The following is a 26,162-nucleotide window of genomic DNA, read 5'->3' as shown; positions in this document are numbered from 1 at the left end:
TCATAGGTACACTTCAACTATGACAGACAAAATGAGAAGAAAAAAATCCAGAAAATCACATTGTATGATTTTTAATGAATGTATTTGCAAATTATGGAGGAAAATAAGTATTTGGTCAATAAACAAAAGTGTCTCAATACTTTGTTGTATACCCTTTGTTGGCAATGACAGAGGTCAAACCTTTTTGGTTTTCACTCAAAATCTCACGATACATGGCCCCATTCATTCTTTCCTTTACGGATCAGTCGTCCTGGTCCCTTTGCAGAAAAACAGCCCCAAAGCATGATGTTTCCACCCCCATGCTTCACAGTAGGTATGGTGTTCTTTGGATGCAACTCAGCATTCTTTATCCTCCAAACACGACGAGTTGAGTTTTTACCAAAAAGTTATATTTTGGTTTCATATGACCATATGACATTCTCCCAATCTTCTTCTGGATCATCCAAACGCTCTCTAGCAAACTTCAGACGGGCCTGGACATGTACTGGCTTAAGCAGGGGGACATGTCTGGCACTGCAGGATTTGAGTCCCTGGAGCGCGACTTAAATGTAAATGTGTCCCTGGACTGATGGTAGGCTTTGTTACTTTGGTCCCAGCTCTCTGCAGGTCATTCACTAGGTCCCCCCGTGTGGTTCTGGGATTTTTGCTCACCGTTCTTGTGATCATTTTGACCCCACGGGGTGAGATCTTGCATGGAGCCCCAGATCGAGGGAGATTATCAGTGGTCTTGTATGTCTTCCATTTCCTAATAATTGCTTCCACAGTTGATTTCTTCAAACAAAGCTGCTTACCTATTGCAGATTCAGTCTTCCCAGCCTGGTGCAGGTCTACAATTTTGTTTCTGGTGTCCTTTGACAGCTCTTTGGTCTTAGGCATAGTGGAGTTTGGAGTGTGACTGTTTGAGATTGTGGACAGGTGTCTTTTATACTGATAACAAGTTCAAACGGGTGCCATTAATACAGGTAACAAGTGGAGGACAGAGGAGCCTCTTAAAGAAGTTACAGGTCTGTGAGAGCCAAAAATCTTGCTTGTTTGTAAATACTTATTTTCCACCATAATTTGCAAATAAATTCATTAAAAAAAAATCATACAATGTGATTTTCTGGATTTTTTTTCTCATTCTGTCTGTCATAGTTGAAGTGTACCTGATGAAAATTACAGGCCTCTCTCGTCTTTTTAAGTGGGAGAACTTGCACAATTGGTGGCTGACTAAATACTTTTTTGCCCCACTGTATGTCTAGTTTCTATTTTCCTGATTTTAGAAAATAGGAGTGTAGATAGATTTTATATTATTTTAGAAAATGTTTTATGCCTGTTTAAGTAGAAAGTGTACTTGTTTGCTTCTGGATTATGTGTTTGGTTGCATATGGATTGTAGTTGGTCTTATTATATTTGTACCCCATGTCCAAAATGGCATTCATGTCTGTCCCAACAACGAAATTGAATTCCGTTAATTCCAACAATATGCTGTTCAGAGAATCCAAAAACGTTGGATCTTATGAATTTGGACTGTACACATTAATAAAAACAATTCTCTTTCCATTATGGATACATTTTAGAAAAGTGATTCTGCCTTCTTGGTCTTCGCCTTTACCCAAGATGGTGATTTTTAGTTTCATTATGTTTACACCGTTTGTTTGAGGCTGATGAAAAAGCAGCCAGATTGTAGAAATGGTTCTGCACTCTGTCCGTCTTTATGAAGCAGGTGTGTTTCTTGTTATATCAATGTGGTTTCTTGCTAGGATATCAAGACAGCTGGAACAGTTGATAGGACAATTTAGACCTTCCAAATTCCAAAAGAGAATAGCTAGCATTGGAAGCTTATATTGATGATATAATTGTGATCATTAGTGTTATAAGCCAATGGATGTGTAACAAAAAGCAGGACCCACAGGGAAACTCACCCATTGGTTCTTCCCCACCCAGAAAACCTCCCTGTAAACCATTCCCCCGCCCCCTCCACTTCCCCACTATCATTACAGGGCTGTAGCATAACAGAGAGTGGCAGCCTTACACATGGAGTCTCTTACCAGCATCTTTTTTTGTCTTTAGGTATAACATTTTTTTACAAAGTAAAAGAAAATAGGTAACAATTTTCAGACCTTCACAGTATCGTTAGCAAACTTCATAAGTTACGGTGGGTAATGAAGATAAGTAAATAACAGATATGCAAGCCTAAACCATCAAATAGGATACAGTGGCTGTAGGAGCAATAGTTCTCAATCCATTGTCATCTATTATTAATAATATGGTTTATGACAAAGCATATATTTGCCCTCCATTTTTATTAAGCATTTAAGTGCTACATACTATGTAAAAAGAGGATATGGGTGCAAGAAATGCAGTCTCAACAATAATTCATCATGGCCTGTAGGCCAAGTGCTCCCTGGGAGATAAATTCAATAGCCTGCCCGAAATGAATGGGGACACCAATAATACATTGATTTAAAAAAAATTGAGGGACTCATTAGCAGCAGCAAAAAAACAAATAAATAAATAAATAAAATCAGAGGAATAATTTCAGACTTAGTCCGTCAATTTATTAGGTACACCATCCCGTTCACAAAAATGGCTCGCTCCTAAAGACAGTGAGTCACATGGCTGTGGCTTGCTATATAAAGCAGGCAGACAGCCATTCAGTCACTGTTCGATTGAACATTTGAGGCAAAGCATTTGACCTAAGCGACTTTGAGCGTGGTATGATCATCAGTGCGAGGCATGCCTTTTCCAGTATCTCAGAAACTGATGTCCTTTTCACGCACAACAGTCAGCAGCAATCCTGTGGGCGGAAACAGTTTATTGACAAGAGAAGGTCGAGAAAACAATGGCAAGAATCGTGCAAGCTAACGGGCAAATAACGGCACAGTACAACAGTAGTGTGCAGAACGGCCACTTGGAACGCATAATACATAGGTCCTTGTCACGGATGGGCTATTGCAGCCACACTGGGTTCCTCACCTATCAGCTAAAAACAAGAAATCAGCAACAGTGTGCGCGCGATCACCAACACCGGACAATTGAGGAGTCTGACGAATTGATCCGACGAATCCCGGTTTCTGTCGAGTCAGGATTTGGCGTAAGCAGCATGAATCCACGGGCCCATCCTGCCTTGGGTCAACGGTACAGGCTGGTGGCAGTGGTGTAATGATGTGACAAATGTTTTTCCCGGACCAGGTTAGGTCCCTTGATAGCAATTGAGCAACGATTGAATGCTACACCTTGAAGAAGCCATACCCCTAAGAATTCAGGCTGTTCTGGAGACAAAGGGGGGTACGACCCAGTACTCTGTGTACCCAATAAACTGGCCACAGTGTATATAGCCATATTTTGCCCATGTAAGGATTAAATGCCCCAAAAGCCCCAGAGGAAAGCAGCCCCAGTCCGTGTGGCACATCAATAGATTGTCCATTGTTCATTAATTGGCAGTGTCACTGTGTTAATGTTCTCCTGTTGAGCCAGTCATGATCGGGTTCCATCTGACTCATCCCCTTGTGTGTTGGGTTTGATGTGATTCTTGAAGTCTTGAGCTTCCTTGGCAGTGGAGAATGTGTGTGTTGTGTTCTGGAAGGTCAAGATGAGTTTTGCCGGGTGGATGAAGCCCCATCTCAGATTTAGCTTGTGTAGCTGGGATCTTACCTCGTTGTAGGTCACCCCCTCTGTTTTAGTGTAGGCACTCAGGATGCTGATCCTATTCTATGCATAGATCAGAGCCCCCGATTCCACTGCATGGCGAAGAATTCACTGTTTGACTTCAACTGTGGAATTGTATAAATCATACAACAAGAGACATTCTGGATAGGACCAGTGCGGTGCTCAATGTTAATTAGCAGCATGGGACCCAGCTTCTCCTGCCCGAAGAGTTCATAGAAAAGATTGCTCATGAAAGAAGTGGGATTGCCCGCTTCCATGACAATTTCATGTCCTATAACCCACACATTGAATTTACGGGATAATTTAAGTGATTCTATTTTCTCTTTTAGGAGAACGATTGGCCCTTCTAGCTTAGCTAGAAGTCATGGAGTCACACTTCTGTCACATTTGACATTTTCTGAATTATTATTGTTGAACATAAGACTGTAAAAACACAATGATATCAGCTCCATGCGATTTTAATTTCGGGAATCTGTTCCCAAGTATTCCCACGCATAATATGTGATCGTATACAAATGTATGCAAGGTTTGAAACTATTATGTTTTAATCAAATATTATATCCGTTTGGGCTTCTTGCGGTCTATTTGCAGTCAACTAATTATTTCTAATTATGTTCCGCCCCCCCGACCATTCCCTCAAGAATAAATCAGCCCGCGGCTGAATCAAGTTGATGATCCCTGCTCTAGGTGGCTTGGTGTTTCCGATGTGGGATGCGGAGATGGATTGGGTCGTTGGTCGGGTCGATTGTCTCACCGGCTCTTGTGCCCTCTGTCGCCGGTTACAGGAGGCTACTCAAAGAGAGGGTGACCAGGTTCTGTGGGTATCCCCCCGCCTCCTGTCTGCCTTGGTTAGGCACCACCTGCCTCTCTTCCCAAAAGGGTCCGGGTCCCACTTTGGTGATCCGGTCCTATGTAGACTATCGAGACCAGGCTAACTAAACAAACACTGCATAGTGTGCTAGCAACTACAAGATATTCTGACTTCCTAATTTTGGACTTGCTTGGGTAGCGGTCTTGTTTAGTATATGTAGCTAGCTTTAATTTTCTTGTTTATTCAAAAAATGTCCCGTGCTGTGGTCAAAGAGCCTAGACTAGAAGCTTCATCATGGCTAACGTCAGCTAGCATGCATAACTTCAGGTGAATGAAGCTTACCAGATTTCACCCAGCATTATGCCAATCACATTCCTATTTCCAATTTCTGGAGTTGGAGGGAGTGGGGCTTGTGGGTACTTCTGATGAGGGAACAGCCTCCGAGCACTTGGCTTGGGTAACCCCCGGAGCAAGGGGCCTTAGAAGGGGTATGAGCGACCGGTGAGTCCCTCCACAAAAACAGTGCCACCATGTTTGGTTACGGCCAAACGGTGTGCTATGTCAAACATTGCTGGAGCCCCATGAGTCCATAAGGGGCTGGGCTTCATCCAGGGTCTCATGGAAGCACAACTTAGTTTGGAAGCGCGTTCAGTGGTGTTCAAGGAATGAGAGTAATAAGTTGGGTGAGTCGCTCTCTGTCCACAAGAGGGCACTACTCCTGCATAGGTGGCTCATTATTAGGATGCATTGCTAATTCCTGCCTGCAGCTCACTAGTCCCCATGAGGTGCTTAGTTCAGCTCTTTTTCTGGTTTAAATAAAACCTAGACACTGAAAATGGGACATCAGCCTGGATCAGACCTATTGGGGCGATCCTTATCTGTCTAGGGTGTCAGATAAGGATCATATCACCTCTACCTTGTCTCTCAAAGCACTTCATGATGACTGATGTGAGTGCTACGGGGCCATAGTCATTTAGTTCAGTTACCTTTCCTTTCTTGGGTACAGGAACAAGTGTGTGTGTAACACTGTGTGGATGTGTGCAACACTGCTTGTTCCCTGGACTCTGCTGCTATCAGCCTTGACTCTGCTCCATCACCTTTGAAAAGATGCGAAGTGAGAGGGGCAAGCTGAATGGGAGGACTAAAAACTCGTAGGCTATTGCCTTGTAATGAAAGTACAGAAAATGTCTGTGATTGGGGCACAAGGGCACATGAAAGTACGCATCCTTTAGGTTGATGGTGGTAATCCAATTGCTGAAGTGCATAGACTGTGACAGCCGCTGGTTTGAGAGCATTTTGAAAGTGCGAACTCTGAGATGCTTGCTGAGGACAAGTCTAGAACGGGGAATAAAGTCCCGACCCCTTTGCTTTTTTTCTATCCACGGAGAGGGTGTCCAGGTTCCAGCTCTGCATAGCCCAAATTCGGTTGAGGTGCACAGTATGTTTTTGCCAGTCCATGCGCCTACTGGGGATGATGGCTTCTATGAAAGTGGTCATTCCCCTGGGATTACTATTGATGTGGCTGTTCCAGTGTTGAACGTTAACCATGCGCTTGGATGCACCTCACCACCTAGACCGGTTGATTCAGTTGCCCACAACATGTCTTCAGCACTGGCCCAGTGGAGGGATCCCTGGCTACTGTCACAAGCGGTTCTCAGGGGCCAGGTGTTGTTCCGCAATATGATTACGACCGACACGTCACACCAAGGGTGGGGAGAATTGTGCAAGGGTTACTCACTTCAGTGTCACAGAGTGCCCGGCATATCAATTACCTGGAACTTCTGATGATGTACATGGCGCTCAGGCACCTCCTCCCATGTTTTTTGGGCCGGCATGTGCTGGTCAGATCCAACAACATGACGACAGTTGCATACTCAACAGGCAGGGGGGGGGGGGGATACAGTCCCTACCCCTCCTTGCTGCGGATCAGTGTGCATTTGCTGTCACTTTTGGTGATGCATGTTCCCGGTTGCCTCAACTCGTGGGCAGATCTTCTATCTCATAGGGAGGGCTGATAATTCATTATTGTGGCTGGGAGGGTTTATCATTGATTCTTGTGGTTTCCTGTTGGACCAGGCAGCCTTGTTTGACGGAAACATTCACCTTTAAAGCGAACCTGTTGTCCCAGGGCGCACAGGCAGGTTTGGCATGTGAGGCCAGAGATTTGGTTCCAATGGGCCAGTCCATGAGAGGGCCAATCTAATGGCTAGAGGTTTACCTCCGAATGTCATCGCTACCGTTCAGTCTGCAAGGGCGCCCTCCACGAGGGCTGTATGCACATACAGTTGAAGTCTGAAGTTTACCTACACATCATAGTTTTGACAAGTCAGTTAGGAAAGCTACTTTGTGCATGACACTAGTCATTTTATTTGTGTATGTCTCGTATGCCACACATTCATTGTCAGAAACACAGTAGGACCCAAAAGTATAATCAGTGCTCAAACCCCACTTTGCGCTGGTCTGGAGCAATGAAGTTGTGACGCAGAGTACCGTACTAAACCACAAGTCCCGCAGCATAATCACAAAACTTTTAGTGGAGCTGTACAACACCCATTTGGCCCAAGTTCCTGGGTTCTGTGAAGAGCGGTATTAAATTGAAGGAATGAAACCAAGCCTCACACTTACCACCTGTGGAAGATGGGGATTCCAGTGAGACAGATTTCATTGGCCTTGTCAGGCATGATTACAACCGAAGACATGAAAGTGCAACCGCAATAATCTCCATCAGCTTTTCCTGCTAGGCCACATCAAAAGGCTTCTCTAATAAAAAACAATTAAGATAGCAATGCTTTAGTTGCAATGAGAATTTTATCCATGCCTGTTTGTGGCTCTCATTGTTCTACCTAATCAGTTCCACCCCTGGAAGGAAGTGTTTGGCGCCAATGGCTTTGTGTGATAACGGCTTCCTATAAAGAGCAATGGGACTTTCTGTTAAGGAGTTGTAATGAGCCGTCCTTCCTTTCTGCATGGAAATACAGTGACTGCTCACTGTTGGGAATGTGTGAAGGACGAGTGATAGCTGTAGTGAGATTTATCGGTGTAAATGTAGGTCTAAGTGTAATGTAGGTGTAGAGCTGTAGTGAGCGTTGTAGGTGTAGTGAGAGCTGTAGTATGATGTACTAGGTATAGATGCAGGGCTCTCTCACCTGTGGATGGTGGTGGTGTCTCTGGGCTCCCTGCCAGGGATCCTGTCGACATTGGGCTCCAGTGGAGAGTGCATCAGGTTCAGGCAGGAGGCTAGGGACTGGCTGGAGTCCTCTCGGAATACTACACACACACAAAACCATTGAATCAATGTCGTGTGGCACAATAGGCTTGTATTTACAGAGTTGACAACATGCTTAGAGTAGTCCATCCTGGACAATATGCTATAAAGAGTGTTAGTATTTAAAAACTAACACTATACTACAGAAATCAAATATTTCCTTTACATTCAGAGTGCAGAGTAAAATACACAATGGCATCTGTTTTAACGTTTCATTCATGCAGAAACTACTAAGAAAACAGTTTTGACAATCAGAAATAACCAGATCTTTAAAAAAGGGATGTGGATGGCTCAGTTTCAAGGTAAAACTGAATGTGGCTCAGCAGCCCATAAATTGCTGTGAAACTGCCTGGTTCTTAATAAAAATGCCAAGCAGCCACCTGAGAGCACTAAAACAGGAGCATCGATGCATTTGTGTGTGTGTGTGTGTGTGTGTGTGTGTGTGTGTGTGTGTGTGTCTTAATATGAGTTAGTGTGAGAGACTTTCCACTTAATTCTCTTCTTCAGTAAGTCACATCGTCACTTCACTTTAAGTGTGCGATTTATCAATTCTTTGCAGGGATTTCACAGCACAGTCTGAACCATTTAGGCTAGTATACAGTGTATTCTTAAAGTATTCAGACTGTCCATATTTTGTTAGGTTACAGCCTTATTATACATTTTTATTTGTACAATTCTAAAACAATTCTCAATCTACACACAATACCCCATAATGACAAAGCGAAAACAAGTTTTTTTTAAAGTTTGCAAATCTATTAAAAATAAACAGAAATACCTTATTTACATAAGTATTCAGACCCTTTGCTATAAGACTCAAAATTGAGCTCAGGTGCATCCTGATCATCCTTGAGAGGTTTCTACATCTTGATTGAGTCAATTGATTGGACATGATTTGTAAAGGCATACACCTCTCTAATAAAGGTCCCACAGTTGACAGTGCATGTCAGAGCAAAAACCAAGCCATGAGGTCGAAGGAATTGTCCGTGGAGATCCGAGACAGGATTGTGTCGAAGGCAGAGATCTGAGGAAAGGTAGCAAAACAATTCTGCAGCATTGAAGGTCCCCAAGAACACAGTGGCCTTCATCATTCTTAAATGGAAGAAGTTTGGAAGGACCAACACTCTTCCTAAGATGGCCACCCGGCCAAACCGAGCAATCGGGGGAGAAGGGCCTTGGTCTGGGAGGTGACCAAGAACCCGATGGTCACTGACAAAGCTCCAGAGCTCCTCTGTGGAGATGGGAGAACCTTCCAGAAGGACAACCATCTCTGCAGCATTACACCAAATCAGGCCTTTATGGTTGAGTAGCCAGATGGAAGCCACTCCTCGGTAAAAGGCACATGACAGCCTGCTTAGAGTTTGCCAAAAGGCACCTAAAGGACTCTCTTGGTCTGATAAAACCAAGCTTGAGCTCTTTGGCCTGAATGCCAAGCGTCACATCTGGAGGAAACCTGGCACCATCCCTACAGTGAAGCATGGTGGTGGCAGCATCATGCTGTGGGGATGTTTTCAGCGGCAGGGACTGGAGACTAGTCAGGATCGAAGGAAAGATGAACAGAGCAAGATACAGAAAGATCCTTCATCAAAACCTGCTCCAGAGTGCTCAGGGCCTCAGACTTGGGTGACGGTTCACCTTCCAACAGGACAACGACCCTAAACACACAGCCAAGATAACGCAGGACTGGCTTTGGGAGAAATCTCTGTATGTCCTTGAGTGGCCCAGTCAGAGCCCGGACTTGAACTCGATCAAACATCTCTGGAGATATCTGAAAATAGCTGTGCAGCAACGCTCCCCATCCAACTTGAAAGAGCTTGAGGATCTGCAGAGAAGAATAAGAGAAACTCCCCAAATACAGTTGTGCCAAGCTTGTAGCCAAGAACAATTTTTCTTTATTTAGACATTTGCAATCATTTCTAAAAACCCGTTTTTGCTTTGTGGTTGTGTGTAGATTGAGGGAAAAAAACTATTTAATCAATTTTAAAATACAGGCTGTAACGTAACAAAATGTAGAAAAAGTCAAGGGGTCCGAATACTTTCCGAATGCACTGTATAAAGAAAACAAACTTAACATGCAAATTTTTTTTTTTTTTTTGTGTGTATTAGTGATGACATCCTGGGAAGCTCTCTGTCTAGAGGCTTTGCCCTCAGTACATGTTTACTGGTACTTTTGCGTGTTCTGATGCAACCTCCAAAAAGAGAGGGGTGTTAAGAGAATTAAGATTGAAGGTAATTATCCAAGCCTGCGTAGATGTTGCATGCCTAGAGATATGAACGTTTTGTTGAACTGACTCAGACCTCCCGTTAGATAAGAGTCAACTAAGGGGCATATCTGGCCTGTTGTCTCCACTCAAGTCACCAAACACATCCTGCTCCTAATAATAGGCTACATCTTTGCATTCATCTTGCATTCATACAAGGGCAATTACTCGTTTCTCAGTCATTTCGGTTTTGCAATTCTTTACGTAATGCATAATATATCTTTAGGATACATAAGAACCAGTGAGGTTATGTCACAAAGTTAGTGAATGCAAGAAAATAAAAACAAATCCTTACAAAAACACTTCCCTATGACGCACTCAAAACTTGTCAGCAGTCTTCTGCTGCTGGGAAATATGATTTAAACAATGATTTTTAAAAATTCAAAAGCATTGAGAATTAACCATTTCTGTTAAGTGTTATGAGAATATCAAGGAACTAATAATAGCAATGCTGGGGGAACAAACCATCTGAACTGGCTTAAAACGGTCCAAGCAAGTGTATTTGGTTTAGATGTAGTAGAACTATTCTAAACTTCCTAAATATCTGAGCAAACAAGTTAGTCCTGCTTAAACTTGGGTGTGTCCCTGGATACGTGTAGAGGTCGTTCTAGAATCTCCAAATTTCCTTGGACAAGTGGCTGAAGTAGAGGAGCAGAGAGGGTGGCTGCGTCCCCAACGGCACCCTATATAGTGTTCTACTTCTGACCAGAGCCCGATGGGTAAAAATAAGTGCACTATGTAAGGAATAGAGAGCCATTGTTAATGAAGACAGTGTATTTGCTGTTGAATGGATTGGGAGTGTCCATACCGTGACGCTGGCGTTGGTCATCAGAGAGGTCCAGGTCCAACATCAGGTCATCCTCATCCAGCTCAGACGAGCCTAGATTGTTCAGTACATCCTGAGGACACAATGGAGACATCTGTATGACTCGGTGCGCTGGACACAGTTTAACAACAAGCTTGACACATGCCACTCTACTTTCGGAGTAGAGTCAGAAGTTGACTATAACTAGAGCCCAGTGTGTTTACTTGTACGGTCAGGTGGGGGTGGGGGGGGGGGCATAGCCATGGTAGCCAAAATAAAGGCCTGCCCAGCATTTTTAAATTGCTTAATTAACTCAGGAACCACACCTGTGTGGAAGCACCTGCTTTCAATATACTTTGTATCCCTCATTAACTCAAGTGTTTCTATTATTTTGGCAGTTAACTATGGATTCACTGGAGATTTAGAGACCAACTTAAAACATAATGAGGACTTCCTAAATGCTTCGTTATAGGTCACTGTTTGCATTGACATGTTGTACAGTACCAGTCAAAAGTTGACACACCAACTCATTCAAGGGTTTTTTTCTTTATTTTTACTATTTTATACATTGTAGAATAATAGTGAAGACATCAAAACCATGAAACACATATGGAATCATGTTGTAACCAAAACAGTGTTTAACAAATCAAAATATATTTCAAAGTAGTCACCCTTTGCATTGATGACAGCTTTGCACACTCTTGGCGTTCTCTCAACCAACTTCATGAGGAAATCCACTGGAAAGCATTTCAATTAACAAGTGTGTCTTGTTAAAAGTAAATTTGTGGAATTTAATTCCTTCTTAATGTGTTTGAGCCAATCAGTTGTGTTGTGACAAGGTAGGGGTGGTATACAGAAGACAGCCCTATTTGTCAAAAGGCCAAGTCCATATTATGGCAAGAACAGCTAAAATAAGAAAAGACATATAGGTCAGTCAATTTCGAAAATGTCAAGAACTTTGAAAGTTTCTTCAAGTACAGTCGCAAAAAACATCAAGTGCTATGATGAAATTGGCTTTCATGAGGACCGCCACAAGAGTGTACAAAGCTCTCATCAAGGCAAAGGGTGGCTTTGAAGAATCTCAAATATATTTAGATTTGTTTAGCACATTTCTGGTTACTACATGTTATTTAATAGTTTTGATGTCTTCACTATTATTATTCTTCAATGTAGATAACAGTAAAAATAAGAAATAAATCAAAACAAACTGGTCCTGTATGTATTTTAAGGGTTCATTCATGGCTGTACTGGATCCATAACGGGTCACCAAAACAAAGGTTATTAAAATCCAATCTCTTAATTTCAAAATCAATGATCTTATCCATTGAGATTTTGAAGCCATTGACCCAGTCAACTTTGATGACATTTTCAAAGATATCCACTTCTAAGCAGTGGTTGAGGAATCATGTACATGACGACCCCTTCTCCGTTTGTCATGTTTCAAAGGGATACACTGCCATCTTGTGGTGATACACAGAAAAATGGTTACCACATCTGGTCTGTTGGTAAAAATTTGGTGCACAGGAAATGCAGAAGCTAGAAAATATGAATTACATACAAAACATCTAAGGGATTGTTATGGACAAGGTTAAAGGTTGGGTAAAAAATAAAACAAATAAAGATTTAATATAATTTGGATAACATTAAGAGGTAAATGTGACGCAGCTTTCATTGGTGAATCACACAATTCCAATAAGATGGATGTGTACTACTAACTAGCTAAAATGTCACTGTAGTATACCACATTTCCAACAAAATATGTTCACGGGCAAGGAAACCTATTTTACTCATCTTGTAATTACTTATCAGTGGTGTCGTCACCATACTGCACACAGAGACAATTGGTATCCACGAGTACATCCGACTTAGGGTAAGTAGAAAAAACGGTTGCCAGAATCTCTACAGTATCCCTTTAAAGTTGGGTACATCAATGTGAATCAGAACCAGGCAGTGTCATTGTGTCCAAACAAAGCTGATGTTGTCCACTGTCACACCGTTCTTAATTGCCAGTATCCCTTTAAGAATATTATTGGTCTAAGAAGCATCCTCAATAGAGATGATCAATTAAAGGTTTAATCTGTGCCTGGGAAACTGACCCTAAATGTCAAGCTCAAGTCAAGTGTAAGAGTTATCTGCATAAAGTATAATACCTTTTGAAGGAAATGATTAGCCTCCACTTATGAAGCCCTTAATGCTCAACTAAGGTGTTCCTCAAGTAATAGTTATTGGAACAGGGTGTCAGTCCTCACCCACTGTAGTAAAATGACATCTATTATATACATAATTTGGAGCTCAATTAGCGTGTTAATGTCATCCCCCAGTAATAGATGTGTATTAAAACTCCTTCACTGTGCAAGCTCTGACCTTTTTTACAGTGCAATGTTTGAGTGAGTAACTTTATGCTAATAGAGATTAAAAAACAGTGGCTCGTTAAAACAAGGATCTATTTCATCAATGCCAACCTCAGTAATATGGAAAACATTCAGAATAAGCAGGTGTCTCTTATTCTGCACATAGAAAGACTTTGGGTCAGTAGATATTATACATTTTGTGCCTGTAGAGTTAATTCAAGACCAATAGAGAAAAATGTGCCGTTGCAGAGGTCCAGACTCCAGGGGTGTATTGGTTGACCACCCGAGAGGCATTGTGTCAACTACTAACATGGTCCGGCCAGATGCTCGTGCTCGCAAACTTGCGACATTGTATAAAATATTCCCGGGCCCTTAACAGTTTCCCACGCCAGTGAGCTCAGGACAGACACAGCTGTAAGCTATTTACACAAGGGATAAGATAAGATGATGTTTCCACCAGATCAGAGCATGACATTTTCTTCCCCTTTCATGCTGAGTAGTTATGGAAAGGGAGAGAGCTCTAAAGACTTTTCAAATAAGCTATGTTGAGGAACTATTGTCATTATCAATGGATGTAAAAACAGACTTTGTTGACTCGCTGTTTGAGGCGAAGAAAACATTACTTTGAGAAGTTCCACAGTGATGGTGAGTTAAGTCAATCAGAAATAGTACCAGATCCCCAAATGGGCACATTTATAGGTCTAAATTTGCACACAGGCCAGGTCGGCTAGGCCTACTTCTATGGGCAATCAGAAGCACATCCTTAATGAATAAATTGACAACTGGATAATGGAATGAAATAACCCACAACTTTTTTATCATAAGTGTAGCCTAGGTTGTGCACTCTGCAAACAACGTGTCCACTCCTACAAAGACAAGACAGTAATAATAATATATTGAATGCATTAACAGAAATAACCATAACCAAATAAATATTGTCTATTAGAAATGATGGTAATTAACGGCAAATATACTACCGGTGATACTGGTGTGCCATTTGCAATGTCCACTCAGACAGGCATGAATCTGACAGGTGTCTCGTGTGCCATGATTTTAAATATATTTTACACTGCTCAACTAAAAAAAAAAATTATACTGTCAACCAACAGCCTATCGACCAAACAATCGACCAGTCAACTAAATAGGGTCCGTCCTAATTATCGCACACCATAGCAAAACATTTGGCACAGTAATAAAACAAGCGTTTCCTACAGGACAAATTCAAATAGGTCCCCTCCCCGTTTGGTCCATTTGGATCCTAGTGAATAATACACCCCTCATGAGAGTTAAGGAGGGGTTATTCATATAGAAAATAGTGGACTTAGTTTGTAACCCTTCACACAAATGATTAGTGTCAAAGTGTGTCACTCAAATCAAATAAGTGCTCAAACGTTTCCTTACCAGTCTACAATTCCTACATATTTTGAAAAATGGGTTGGTTAACAATCTCTTGATGTACAGTATGATGGTAAAAATAACAGTTCCTTCAACATCCACATGGTTCTCTAAGCAAGTCTTATGAAGTGAATACATGTACCGAACATAATACAATTTCACTTAAAAACAGTTTAGGCACTTTTGCCAGTTTAGAATGATTGTATGTATATCTTGTACCCAAAGTGTAAGACAGAGCAGGTATATCCTGTTGGCTGTTGAGTGTATTGTAATTATGACAGAGAAGGGAGGGATTATCTTCCCACTATTGCCTTGTACTTGTCCAGAAAACTACATTAGTCCACCTCTGCATCACACTTGACTGCTCATGAAACCACAAACCTACTCAACAGACAATGGAAAACACTTTAGCGTTTCACTGAAGCTCTACTTGTCGTACTGGATTGCCTTCTTTTTTTTCACCCAAAGTTAAAAAAAGAAGCTGGTAAAAAGAGACTAAATTGGTAATACACTCCTACAGCCACACTTCGTGATTCTCCACCAGAGCAAAAAAACAAGACGGTAGAGTCGGCCGCCACTTAGATTTTATCGACCCCAGATTTAGCCCCACGTATTTCACATGTGCTTTCCTTTCTGGGTATGGAAGATGAGGGTTGTCGAGCCACCTGGAAAATGAAATAGATCTTAGTGTAAGCCTGAAAAATGTGGTGCACTACAGCAGTGGTTCCCAAGCTTTTTTGGTTACTGTACCACCAACTGAATTTTGCTCTGCCCGGTGGCGGTTTATGCAGGCATGTGGATTGGAGTGGCCAGACAGGAAGGAGTCAGGCGCCATCCCTTGAGTGACAAGTTGCTGTCCTGTTGCACTGATCTGCAGCACAGTTAGTTAGATGATTAGTCTGTTTAATTTAGGGCGGGCTGTTATCCCCGTGTGAGAGTGTAATCCAGAGAAGGATGCGGCCATGGACTAAACTATTTCGTCTGCAGCAACAGTGATTAGCCGCTAGCACCATTGCCAGCTCCCCTGCTGGACTGTCCTCTACTGTAATCCTAGTGTAACTGTGCTGTACTGAAGTGTAGTGTAGTGTAAACACGTACGAGGCTGCCAAGCTTGGAGGACGACGAGTTGGTCCTCTGTTTCAGCAGCACGCTCCCCTCGGCAGTGCAATGGGGATCTTTGAGGTTGAGGTGGAGCCCCCGTGGCCCCCCGGCACCCTCCGAGGAGGAACGTAGCCTGCGCTCCATGCGCATCACCTCGTGGTAGGGGCTGGCGCTGCTGCTGCACATGGACACTGTGGAGGGCAGAGCACAAGACACATGATAATATTTTTGCTGACGTGGAGGCAGGGAGCTAGGCAAAAAAGTGGCGAACAGACAAGTAGACAGACTGTCGAATGCGACACAGACAAACAACTGCAGACTACACGTTGGGGGGGGGGAAACTTCAAAACAAGCAAACAATCAATTGGCTATCGCAAGCCTTGGGGCTGGAAGCGATCCAGTGTTTTGCAACAACAGCTTCAGTGATTTTATGGAAATAAATTATTTTAGGTGACCTTTGCACTAATGTAAAGGCACTTTTCCAATAATAGTGAGGGAATAAGGCTACTTTTACTAATTGATTGAATTTGGGTTATAGATCTACATCATCACGGAGCACACTTTATAGGTGCAAGTATAACTACTTACGTGTTATCACCAATACAAAGTAACCTAAGCAACAGACAGACAAGAAATAAGCTTACATCAGAAATGAACAATAACAGTGATGTGTTAATCATTATGGATAGCCTAACACTGCCCAAAACCAGTAGACTAACCAATGCAGTTCACAAACAGTTGTCTTAAGAAAACTATTCAGATATAAGGATGTTACAAGCAGTGCCACACTGTTTCAAGTTTGGTAGACGAACGGTGGAGTCTAGTGGGCCGTTTCAGAAAGACATAGCCAAAGGGTAGGAATTTGTACAGGAGGTGTTATCCAGGTGTGACTACAGCCTACAATCTCTTAGGAAACCGCTGTCCATTGGTTAATAAATATACCTTTAAGAGGAAATAGTTCCCACTGTACTGAGAACAGGCACGTGGGCCTAAAATAGTGCTGCTCAACCCCCCAATCAGGCTTGTCGTTCTGACTTTGGTACTTTCAACATCATCCAACCAAAGAGTACATAAAATATAGCCTACATTGTAGACCATACTACAAAGCCTTCTGAATGTGAAAGCAGTGTAAAGTTCAACTACTTTGAACAGAAAATGTCTATTTGCCGGTGATCGAAAACACAAAGTCAGTCTCAAACGGTGGTAGGCAATAGTGTGTGCAAACACTTTGGCCAAAATATACTGAACAAAAATAAAAAACGCAATAATTTTTACAATTTTACAGAGTTAGTTCATAGAAGGAAATCAGTCAATTGAAATAAATTCATTAGGCTCTAATCTATGGATTTCACATGACTGGGCAGATGCGCAGCCATGGGTGGGAGTCAGGGCCAGCCAATCAGAATTAGTTTTTAATATTCCTCAGTTTCCTCAGCTGTCCGAGTGGTTGGTCTCAGACAATCCCGCAGGTAAAGAACCCGGATGTTGAGGGCCTGGGCTAGCGTGGTTATATGTAGTCTGTGGTTGTGATGCCAGTTTGACATACTGCCAAATTCTCTAAAACGACAATTATCTGGCAACAGCTCTGGTGTACATTCCTGCAGTCAGCATGCCAACTGCATGCTCCCTCAAAACTTAAACATCTGTGGCATTGTGTGACAAAAGTCCACATTTTAGAGTGGCCTTTTATTGTCCCCAGCACAAGGTGCACCTGTGTAATGATCATGCTGTTTAATCAGTTTCTTGATATGCCACACCTGGCAGGTGGATGGATTGTCTTTGCAAATTAGAAAGGCTCACTAAGAGGGACGTGAACAAATTTGTGCTTTTTTTGCATATGGAATATTTCTGGGATCTTTTATTTCAGCTCTTGAAATATGGAACCAACACCTTACATGTTGCTTTATATTTTTGTTCAGTATACTTGTCAGTAATTTACAATTAGCTTTTCACAAGAGCAATGCGCCTCCTTTCTATTATCAATGAGTCAATCACATAGAGATCAATCAGTACTCCGCATGTTATTCAATTAGTTGTTCAGTTCTTACCTGTGTGGGGTTTCCTCAGGTGGCATGACCTGGGTTCATGTCTATCGCAGCACACTCCCTTGCCTGGTTCCTGGATGAACACTGTGTTCCTGGACCTCCTTTCAGACTGCTCTGGATTGGAATGGTAGCCTTTACTACGCACTGGGCCTGCCTCGCTCTCACTAGTCTCTGTCTGCGCTGGTCTGACCTCCTCCACCATCATAACATCCTCCTTCTCCTCTTCTCCTTCTTCCTTCTCTTCCTGCGATTGTGTTTGTTGTTCCGGTGGCATTGGTGGTGTTGCAGCTGTTGCTGGTTCTGTGACAGGGACTGCAGTCTCACACTCTGTGGTGTTTGCGGTGCTGGTGTCTGGCAGAAGGGGCTTGTCTGTAGCAGCTTGGGCAGGCATGAAGAACACCTGGGAGGTAGAGACGACGTGGCTGAAGTTGTCTGGCGTGGCGGCGAGGCTGGGGGCAAGCAGCACATCCACCTCGGACACAGAGTCCTCTGTGATGGGGACATTAAACTCAGAGGGGGTGAGGGCCGTGGTGCGGTCCTCAGACACCATGGGCGACTGCAGGGAGCTCTCCCCCAGCAGCTCGCCTGGCCACGAGCCCGGGGTACCCTCTGACGTCGGGGGCACTACACTCACCACTGGGGGCTTGCACTGCTCAGAGTTCTTGGAGAAGCGGTGGTGGGCAGAGAAGGACTTTGGCAGCAGCTGTTTCTTCTGCCTGTACGAGCGCTTGCTGTCGCCGCTGAAGTCATCCAGATACCCCGAGTCATCGCCCTCGTTGGTACCTGAGCTGATGCAGTTGATGAACACGTTCCTATTGACCGTGGAGGTCACCTTCTCAAAGTCTTCAGTCTGCGAGCGGGTGATCTTTTTCTGCCGGTGGCCCCCAAAGCCAAAGGAGTGGCGCGTCTTGGCCCGTGGAAGCACAGCGCCATCTTGGAAGCCCAGCGGAGGGTTGTTCTGGCTGCTGTTGGTGTCTTGGGCTGGGTCCAGAGGAGGGGTCTGGATGCGTGGCGGCTCACTGTTCCTCTTGCTGCTGAAGCTGATGGAGGGCGTGCGGAACAGGCTGCGGCGCTTGCCCGTGCTGCTGTTGCTGGAGTTAGTGCTGGAGGGGGACGAGGTGTGAACGCCATTGCCCACGCCGGCCGAGGATGGGGAGGAGGGCAACGAGTCCTGCCTCTTACTTACACTCCGCCTGAAGATGGGCAGCCTGGAGACGAGCGTGGAGCGGCGCGACCCTGATTCGCCCATCAAGGTTCAGCGGCAGTCACTCTGCAAAACAGACGTGACACAGTCAGAGAGATGCACAGTGAAAGAAATCAGGGCTTCGGGTTGGTTTACAAAAAGGTCCCATCAAGGGATGAACCACACAACCTCAACACCACAACCATCAGTCTGAAGATACACTGTCCATTTCCTTGTGTGCATTTCCAAAAGTGCCATTTGACAAACTACTGAAACTAATTAGGCTACAAGTGTAATGTAATCTACAAAAAAAAGGTTGTGTGAATATAGTGTACAATATTTATACTCTCTGTAAGATAGATAGACATGGCATTGTCTAGAGTGACAAAATAGAGGAAATAGGCCAAGTAGTCATTTCAATGCAACAAATCTAGCCTATATAGCAGCCTACAGTATTGTCCTCAGTCACACATTTCAATTTAAAACTGAGGAAACATTTTCCCGGAAACATATAATTAAGAGTAGGCTATACATTCATTGGAATAGGCCATTAGACGTGATGGATCACACAACATTTATACAACTACACAATACCTCATAAATAAAACAATTACTAACTTCACTATAGCCTTATCTTGGACCATTCAAATGGAATTTTTTGCATATCCCAGCTAGAAATGGCCCACGGAGGTATTATCAAACTTAGAAGTTCTATGAAAAAAACAGAGCTAGTTAGGTCTATTTTCACTTGGAGTTGTAGGTTCAATATGAGTGTCTAATAAGCCTAGTCAATTTCAACACAAGTTAGGCTAACTAGAAAGGTACACAGTACAAAAGCTACAGAAGAGTCTTAGAACTAGGAGGCAATCGATATTATCAGCCTGACATTAGTGACATCTCAAATACATGTTATTATAATAGGCTACTTGGCAAACAATGTTAATAAATCACACAAGCAATTAATACTCTGACATGCCCATACTCGACAGTGCTGGTGAATACCAGTGTTTTTTTTTTTTTTTTTTTTTTGGACAGAGGTATTTCTGATTCCAAAATTAAACCAACATCAACATGCCATAGATAGCATCCCAAATGGAACCCTAATCCCTTTATAGAGCTCTACTTGTAATGCTACTGTGTATCACGTGTCCTACTAGGCAAGTAAATGTAATGTCTTGGCATGAAAAATCTTTCGACAGCTCTCAATTAATGGAAGAACCAAGGTGTGCAAAAGGATGGGTGGTTCCATCTGATTTTAATCACTTTTTGACAGCACCCCTTTTGATAGGAACACACATACAGTGGGGTAAAAAACTATTTAGTCAGCCACTAATTGTGCAAGTTCTCCCACTTAAAAAGACGAGAGAGGCCTGTAATTTTCATAGGTACACTCCAACTATGACAGACAAAATGAGAAAAGAAAATCCAGAAAATCACATTGTAGGATTTTTAATGAATTTATTTGCAAATTATGGTGGAAAATAAGTATTTGGTCACCTACAAACTAGCAAGATTTCTGGCTCTCACAGACCTGTTACTTCTTCTTTAAGAGGCTCCTCTGTCCTCCACTCGTTACCTGTATTAATGTCACCTGTTTGAAGTTGTTATCAGTATAAAAGACACCTGTCCCCAACCTCAAACAGTCACACTCCAAACTCCACTATGGCCAAGACCAAAAAGCTGTCAAAGGACACCAGAAACAAAATTGGAGACCTGCACCAGGCTGGGAAGACTGAATCTGCAAGCAGCTTGGTTTGAAGAAATCAACTGTGGGAGAAATTATTAGGAAATGGAAGACATACAAGACCACTGATAATCTCCCTCGATCTGGGGCTCCACACAAGATCTCACCCCGTGGGGTCAGAATGATCACAAGAACGGTGAGCAAAAATCCCAGAACCACACGGGGGGACCTAGTGAATGACCTGCAGAGAGCTGGGACCAAAGTAACAAAGCCTACCATCAGTAACACAATACGCCGCCAGGGACTCAAATCCTGCAGTGCCAGACGTGTCCCCCTGCTTAAGCCAGTACATGTCCAGGCCCGTCTGAAGTTTGCTAGAGAGCATTTGGATGATCCAGAAGATTGGGAGAATGTCATATGGTCAGATGAAACCAAAATAGAACTGGTAAAAACTCAACTCGTCGTGTTTGGAGGGCAAAGAATGCGGAGTTGCATCCAAAGAACACCATACCTACTGTGAAGCATGGGGTTGGAAACATCATGCTCTGGGGCTGTTTTTCTGCAAAGGGACCAGGACGACTGATCCGTGTAAAGGAAAGAATGAATGGGGCCATGTATCCTGAGATTTTGAGTGAAAACCACCTTCCATCAGCAAGGGCATTGGAGATGAAACATGGCTGGGTCTTTCAGCATGACAATGATCCCAAACACACCGCCTGGGCAACGGAGTGGCTTCGTAAGAAGCATTTGAAGGTCCTGGAGTGGCATAGCCAGTCTCCAGATCTCAACCCCATAGAAAATCTTTGGAGGGAGTTGAAAGTCTGTGTTGCCCAGCAACAGCCCCAAAACATCACTGCTCTAGAGGAGATCTGCATGGAGGAATGGGCCAAAATACCAGCAACAATGTGTGAAAACCTTGTGAAGACATACAGAAAACATTTGACCTCTGTTATATACCCTTTGTTGGCAATGACAAAGTATTGAGATAAACTTTTGTTATTGACCAAATACTTATTTTCCACCATAATTTGCAAATAAATTCATTAAAAAAATCCTACAATGTGATTTTCTGGATAATTTCCCCTTTCATAGTTTTCCCATTTCACTGTCATAGTTTAAGTGTACCTATGATGAAAATTACAGGCCTCATCTTTTTTTAAGTGTGAGAACTTGCACAATTGGTGGCTGACTAAATACTATAAAATACAGTGGGGCAAAAAAGTAACATTATAATGGAATATAACAGAATAAAATACAAATAATAGTTTTCCCTTGTCATGGGAATATGTTGTCATAAAAAAAATATTTGTACTCTTTCATTGGCTAGAAGAGTCCCATCTGATCTCACCTCCCTTCCATCTTTGAGGACATTCATTTCCATTGTTAGAGCGGTTACTTGACTATCTTCTCGATATAATAGAAAATCTTTGTTGAACTCAAATGGAATCCCCCGAATGTGACAGGAGTTTCCTGACAACACTTGGTTTCCTGAGTGGCGCAGCTGTCTAAGGCACTGCATCTCAGTGCAATAGGCGTCACTACAGTCCCTGGTTCGAATCCAGGCTGTATCACATCCGGCCGTGATTGGAAGTACCACAGGGCAGCGTACACTTGGCCCAGCGTCATCCAGTTTTGGCCGGATAGGTTTGTAAATACGAATTATCTTGACTGACTTGTTAGTTAAATACAAAACTAAAACATGTAACAATACAAACAATCAGATTCTGTACTATAAATGCTATTTTCTTTATGGAACGCAGGACCTATGCATCATCTCACTAGGCACATTAGCCATGATGACTCAAAATATGGCTTTTTACCAATTTTTATTCTTTATAATGCCTTTATAAATAATTCAAAATGTGTAAAAAGCCTCAGCGTTGGAGTTATAACATGGCTATAGGCAAATCTTATTTTATCTTTAAAAGACTAACTACGTCTAAAGTTGAATGCACTGCACTAGCTAGGTAATGTTATCAATCATGCCACAAAAATCCCTTCCAAAAAAGGTAATGGAGAAATATGACTACTAGCCTAGCTAGCTAGCTAATTCACTGTTGAGAAACACTGACAGTTGTTGCACTGGTGTACATGATGTAGCTAACTACAGCTGCTGTATACATTGCTATTAAAATGTTAACGTGGGTATCTTGATAACTCACTAGTTGTAATCTGGAGTAACATCATGAGGTAGCTAGTAAATTGTCTCCTTGCTATGAATTTAGCCAGCTAGCTAACATTAGCTACAGAGGTAAAAAAAAATATATATATATATATATATAGGATATTCGGTGGATATTTGGTTCCTCGCTCATCAATAGCTCTTAGACAAAGCATGCCATGACTATTCAGAATCAGGAGAGGATGTGAAAAATAAAACTGCTTTTATTTTAGAAATCTCTTAATTTACATTTTTCAATCATCAATAGCCCTTACACAAATCATGCTGTAACTATGAAAATGTTACCAAAAACAACAACAAAAAACTAAGCAATGTAAATAAATATAAAGTAAATTTTTGTCCATCCTCCCGTGATTTAGAATATGTTATGGCATGCTTTGTCTAAGAGCTACTGAAGATTGAAAGCGACAACAAAAATCCAACACATTTTCTAAATGATAACTGTGGATTATATTCTCCCCTGATTCTGAATATATAATTGTTTTAGTCATAGCTCGCTTTGTGTAACAGCTACTGAAGATTGAAAGACACCCACCAAAAAAAAGAACATCTAAATTGATTCAGAATATACCATCTTCATCGTCATGGCATGCTTGGTTTAATAGCCATTGACCAGAGAACCGAATATCCAATATAAAACTAATTTTACCTCCTTACATTCGCTAGCTTCCATATTTGAATGCTGGACAGCAGTTTGAGCTGTCAAACGTCAACGCTGTAAATGCCAATGTCCAAACATAATCTCAATGTTATTTGTGGAACGGGGAAAATCATGGTCCGGGCAAGTAATTTGGAGCAAATACTGCCATAATACGAAAACTACAGACGACTCAAATCTCGCTGTTTTTGGCTGAAAATAAAGATGCATGTGTGAGCGAGCCCCGGCGAAGAAGCCGCAGTTAGCTAGTCAAGATAGCAGAAATGTGTTACCTTCAGCTGAATTCCAATGTCCAGGCTGCTCCTTCCAATGACAGACGAAGCTCGTCTGAATATATTTAAACCTCTATTGGTTGAATATTGATAGTTTTGCTATATCTGTAAGATTTTCATGTGGCTGCATAGCATGGTTAATTTAATAATCTATCACACAAATGCACCTCAATGACGTATAATCTCTACCAGCTACACTAAATTAGTACTTCCGGGGTCACGGAATTTTGGATTTAAAAAAAATAAAAGTCACCACGTAATAGTAGAAAAGTGTCAAAACCTGTATTGATTCATGATATATAAAAACATAATTGTCTAAACATTAACAATGACTTATATTTTATGACATGTGCATTAAATGTGGGTTTTAAAACACATTCAAGGTAAAATAAATGCCCCCAATGCAATACACTGTATAATAAAAGAGGCAATAAGCAGTTGCTGCAACCATTTTTGGACTTAAAAATGCATGATATGTACCAATTGATTATTGAAGATTATAACTTATAAATGCCTCATGAGCTTAGTTCAATGGTTGTACCCCATCAAACCCCATCGTATAAGCTTGTTTTACTCTAAATGTGTATAAACAAAGTAAATGTAGCTTTAAAACATGGTTAACACTATAATTTGTATATCATTGACAGTCAAATACATGCATCCATAGATGTCTATGAATTTAAGAATGGTTAAATTTCTCAAGGCCCACACCTCCGCTTTTTCCCTAAACAATGGTGGGGTGCAGCTTTGTTATTGTATTAACTACTGATTGCCACTTTAAATACTTATATAGAGCAAACTATTCTAGGTGCCGAAGTAAAAGTAGAGTTTGGATTACTCACTAGGGTCTGTAGAATCTATTGTAGCTCAGTTGGTAGAGCATGGCGCTTGTAACGCCAGGGTAGTGGGTTCAATCCCCGGGACCACCCATACGTAGAATGTATGCACACATGACTGTAAGTCGCTTTGGATAAAAGCGTCTGCTAAATGGCATATATTATTATATTATTATATATATATATATGTAAATGGCATATATATATATATATATATATTGTGTTATTTCATGGGGGATTGAGGTCTAAATATCCAGCAACACTTTCTACTCCACCATTCAATTGGTCCCAATGCAAGACCTCAGTCCCTAGTGAAATAACACCATATATAGATTCTACAGACCCTACAGAGTATTCCCCACCACACTTTTGCATCAGATCATAATAGTTTCTTTATAAGCCAATATGTAATTTAGATCCAACCATTTCTCAATGTGCTCCCCTTTATTTTATGTATCTTATGTAAAGTAGTAATTATTTTTCGTTTTTTTACCAATGTAGTTATACTTTTGTAACCTAATTTTAACATTAGTCACTATGCAAAGCTGCAAAATTATTTATTTCGTATCATAGCGTTGTACCACTTTTATTTTGAAGCCACAATCGAAAAACCGGAAATCTTAATGTTGCTGCCAGGACGCTAATGTTGCTCGCTTGACGCTAATGTAATCTCTTTGCTTCCCCCTTCCGCATTACACAGCCCACGAGCATGCGTGGCGTGCACCCCTTCTCCCCTGACGACTGAGCAGCATCCTCATGAAGCAGGTGATGCGCTGGACCAATTGCTGGCCTGGTGATGCTGGCAAGTAACAGTATGGCCACTTACCAAAATTCAACTTCTTTGTCAAATGGAATTTGACCTTGTGTATTGATCAAAATGCAATAACATAGCTACAACAGTTGAACAGGCTGTTTAATGCCATCTGTTCTGTAGCTTACCATAATTGCAGGTGTGCCGCCATTCAATCACCCCGTTGCCCTGTCAGGAAACCAAACATAGGCTCTCATGAAAGAGCCTATTCATAGAATATGATTAGCCTACTGTGCGCATTGTGTATAATTGCATAGGCTTTTTTTGCTGTGTTGCATTTTCCCCGTGCTGTATTACGTTTAGTTTGCTACCATTACTATTATCTGTACTATTGATTGGATACATATGACAATGCTCTTGGACACAGTGATGTAACTTGGGGTCATTCTGTGTTTCGGGTCTTTCAACATCAGGCCCCATCACCAAGGCGACCTAGGGAGAAGCTCAATTGGTTTTGCTCGACTCGTATCGCCTCTCTCCTGCTTTGAAAAGGGTAATAGAGGAGCTGAGGCGAGGAAACGTGCTTGAATGAAATGAGACTCCCACTCACCAGGCAAATTACTTTTACAGCAGTGGAATCCCAAAATAAAATTTGCAAAGCGATAAAAAAACTAAATTTAGCTAGTTGTGCAATACATTTTATAGATAAAATAATAAGTAGCTAAAACGCCAAAGTAATGTTGTTTTGAAATATGTGCATGCTTTTTTCCTTTGAGAAAAAGCTGTGGCGGATTTTTTTTAAACTTCCGTGCTAGATGTCATAAGGATACTCTTGATCATCAGGAAATGGAGGTGGTGAACAGGCTCCTCTGTTCATCTACTAACGAATTGATACTCAGCTGAAGCACTCGACC

At 42.0% G+C, this 26,162-nt stretch overlaps 1 protein-coding gene across 4 annotated transcripts in view; it reads right to left on the bottom strand.

Annotated features, from left to right (window-relative positions):
* LOC118357999 (serine-rich coiled-coil domain-containing protein 1-like) overlaps nt 1–23,869 on the bottom strand; it is a 104,855-nt gene extending 80,986 nt beyond the window's left edge. For all 4 annotated transcript variants that reach the window (XM_035735339.2, XM_052478480.1, XM_052478481.1 and 1 more), the window contains exons 1-5: nt 23,662–23,869; nt 17,686–18,952; nt 15,635–15,828; nt 10,794–10,884; nt 7,609–7,729 (exon numbers count right to left, since the gene is read on the bottom strand). In XM_035735339.2, coding sequence (XP_035591232.1) covers nt 7,609–7,729; nt 10,794–10,884; nt 15,635–15,828; nt 17,686–18,931 — 1,652 coding nt within the window. In that variant the 5' untranslated portion in view covers nt 18,932–18,952; nt 23,662–23,869. The remainder of the gene's footprint in view (nt 1–7,608; nt 7,730–10,793; nt 10,885–15,634; nt 15,829–17,685; nt 18,953–23,661) is intronic.
* Nucleotides 23,870–26,162: the final 2,293 nt, after the last annotated feature.

The sequence above is a fragment of the Oncorhynchus keta genome, chromosome 25 (assembly GCF_023373465.1).
Source record: "Oncorhynchus keta strain PuntledgeMale-10-30-2019 chromosome 25, Oket_V2, whole genome shotgun sequence".
NCBI classification, from domain to species: Eukaryota; Metazoa; Chordata; class Actinopteri; order Salmoniformes; family Salmonidae; genus Oncorhynchus; species Oncorhynchus keta.
The sequence above is the reverse complement of the archived record's forward strand: the minus strand, read 5'-3'. Positions and strand labels throughout refer to the sequence as shown.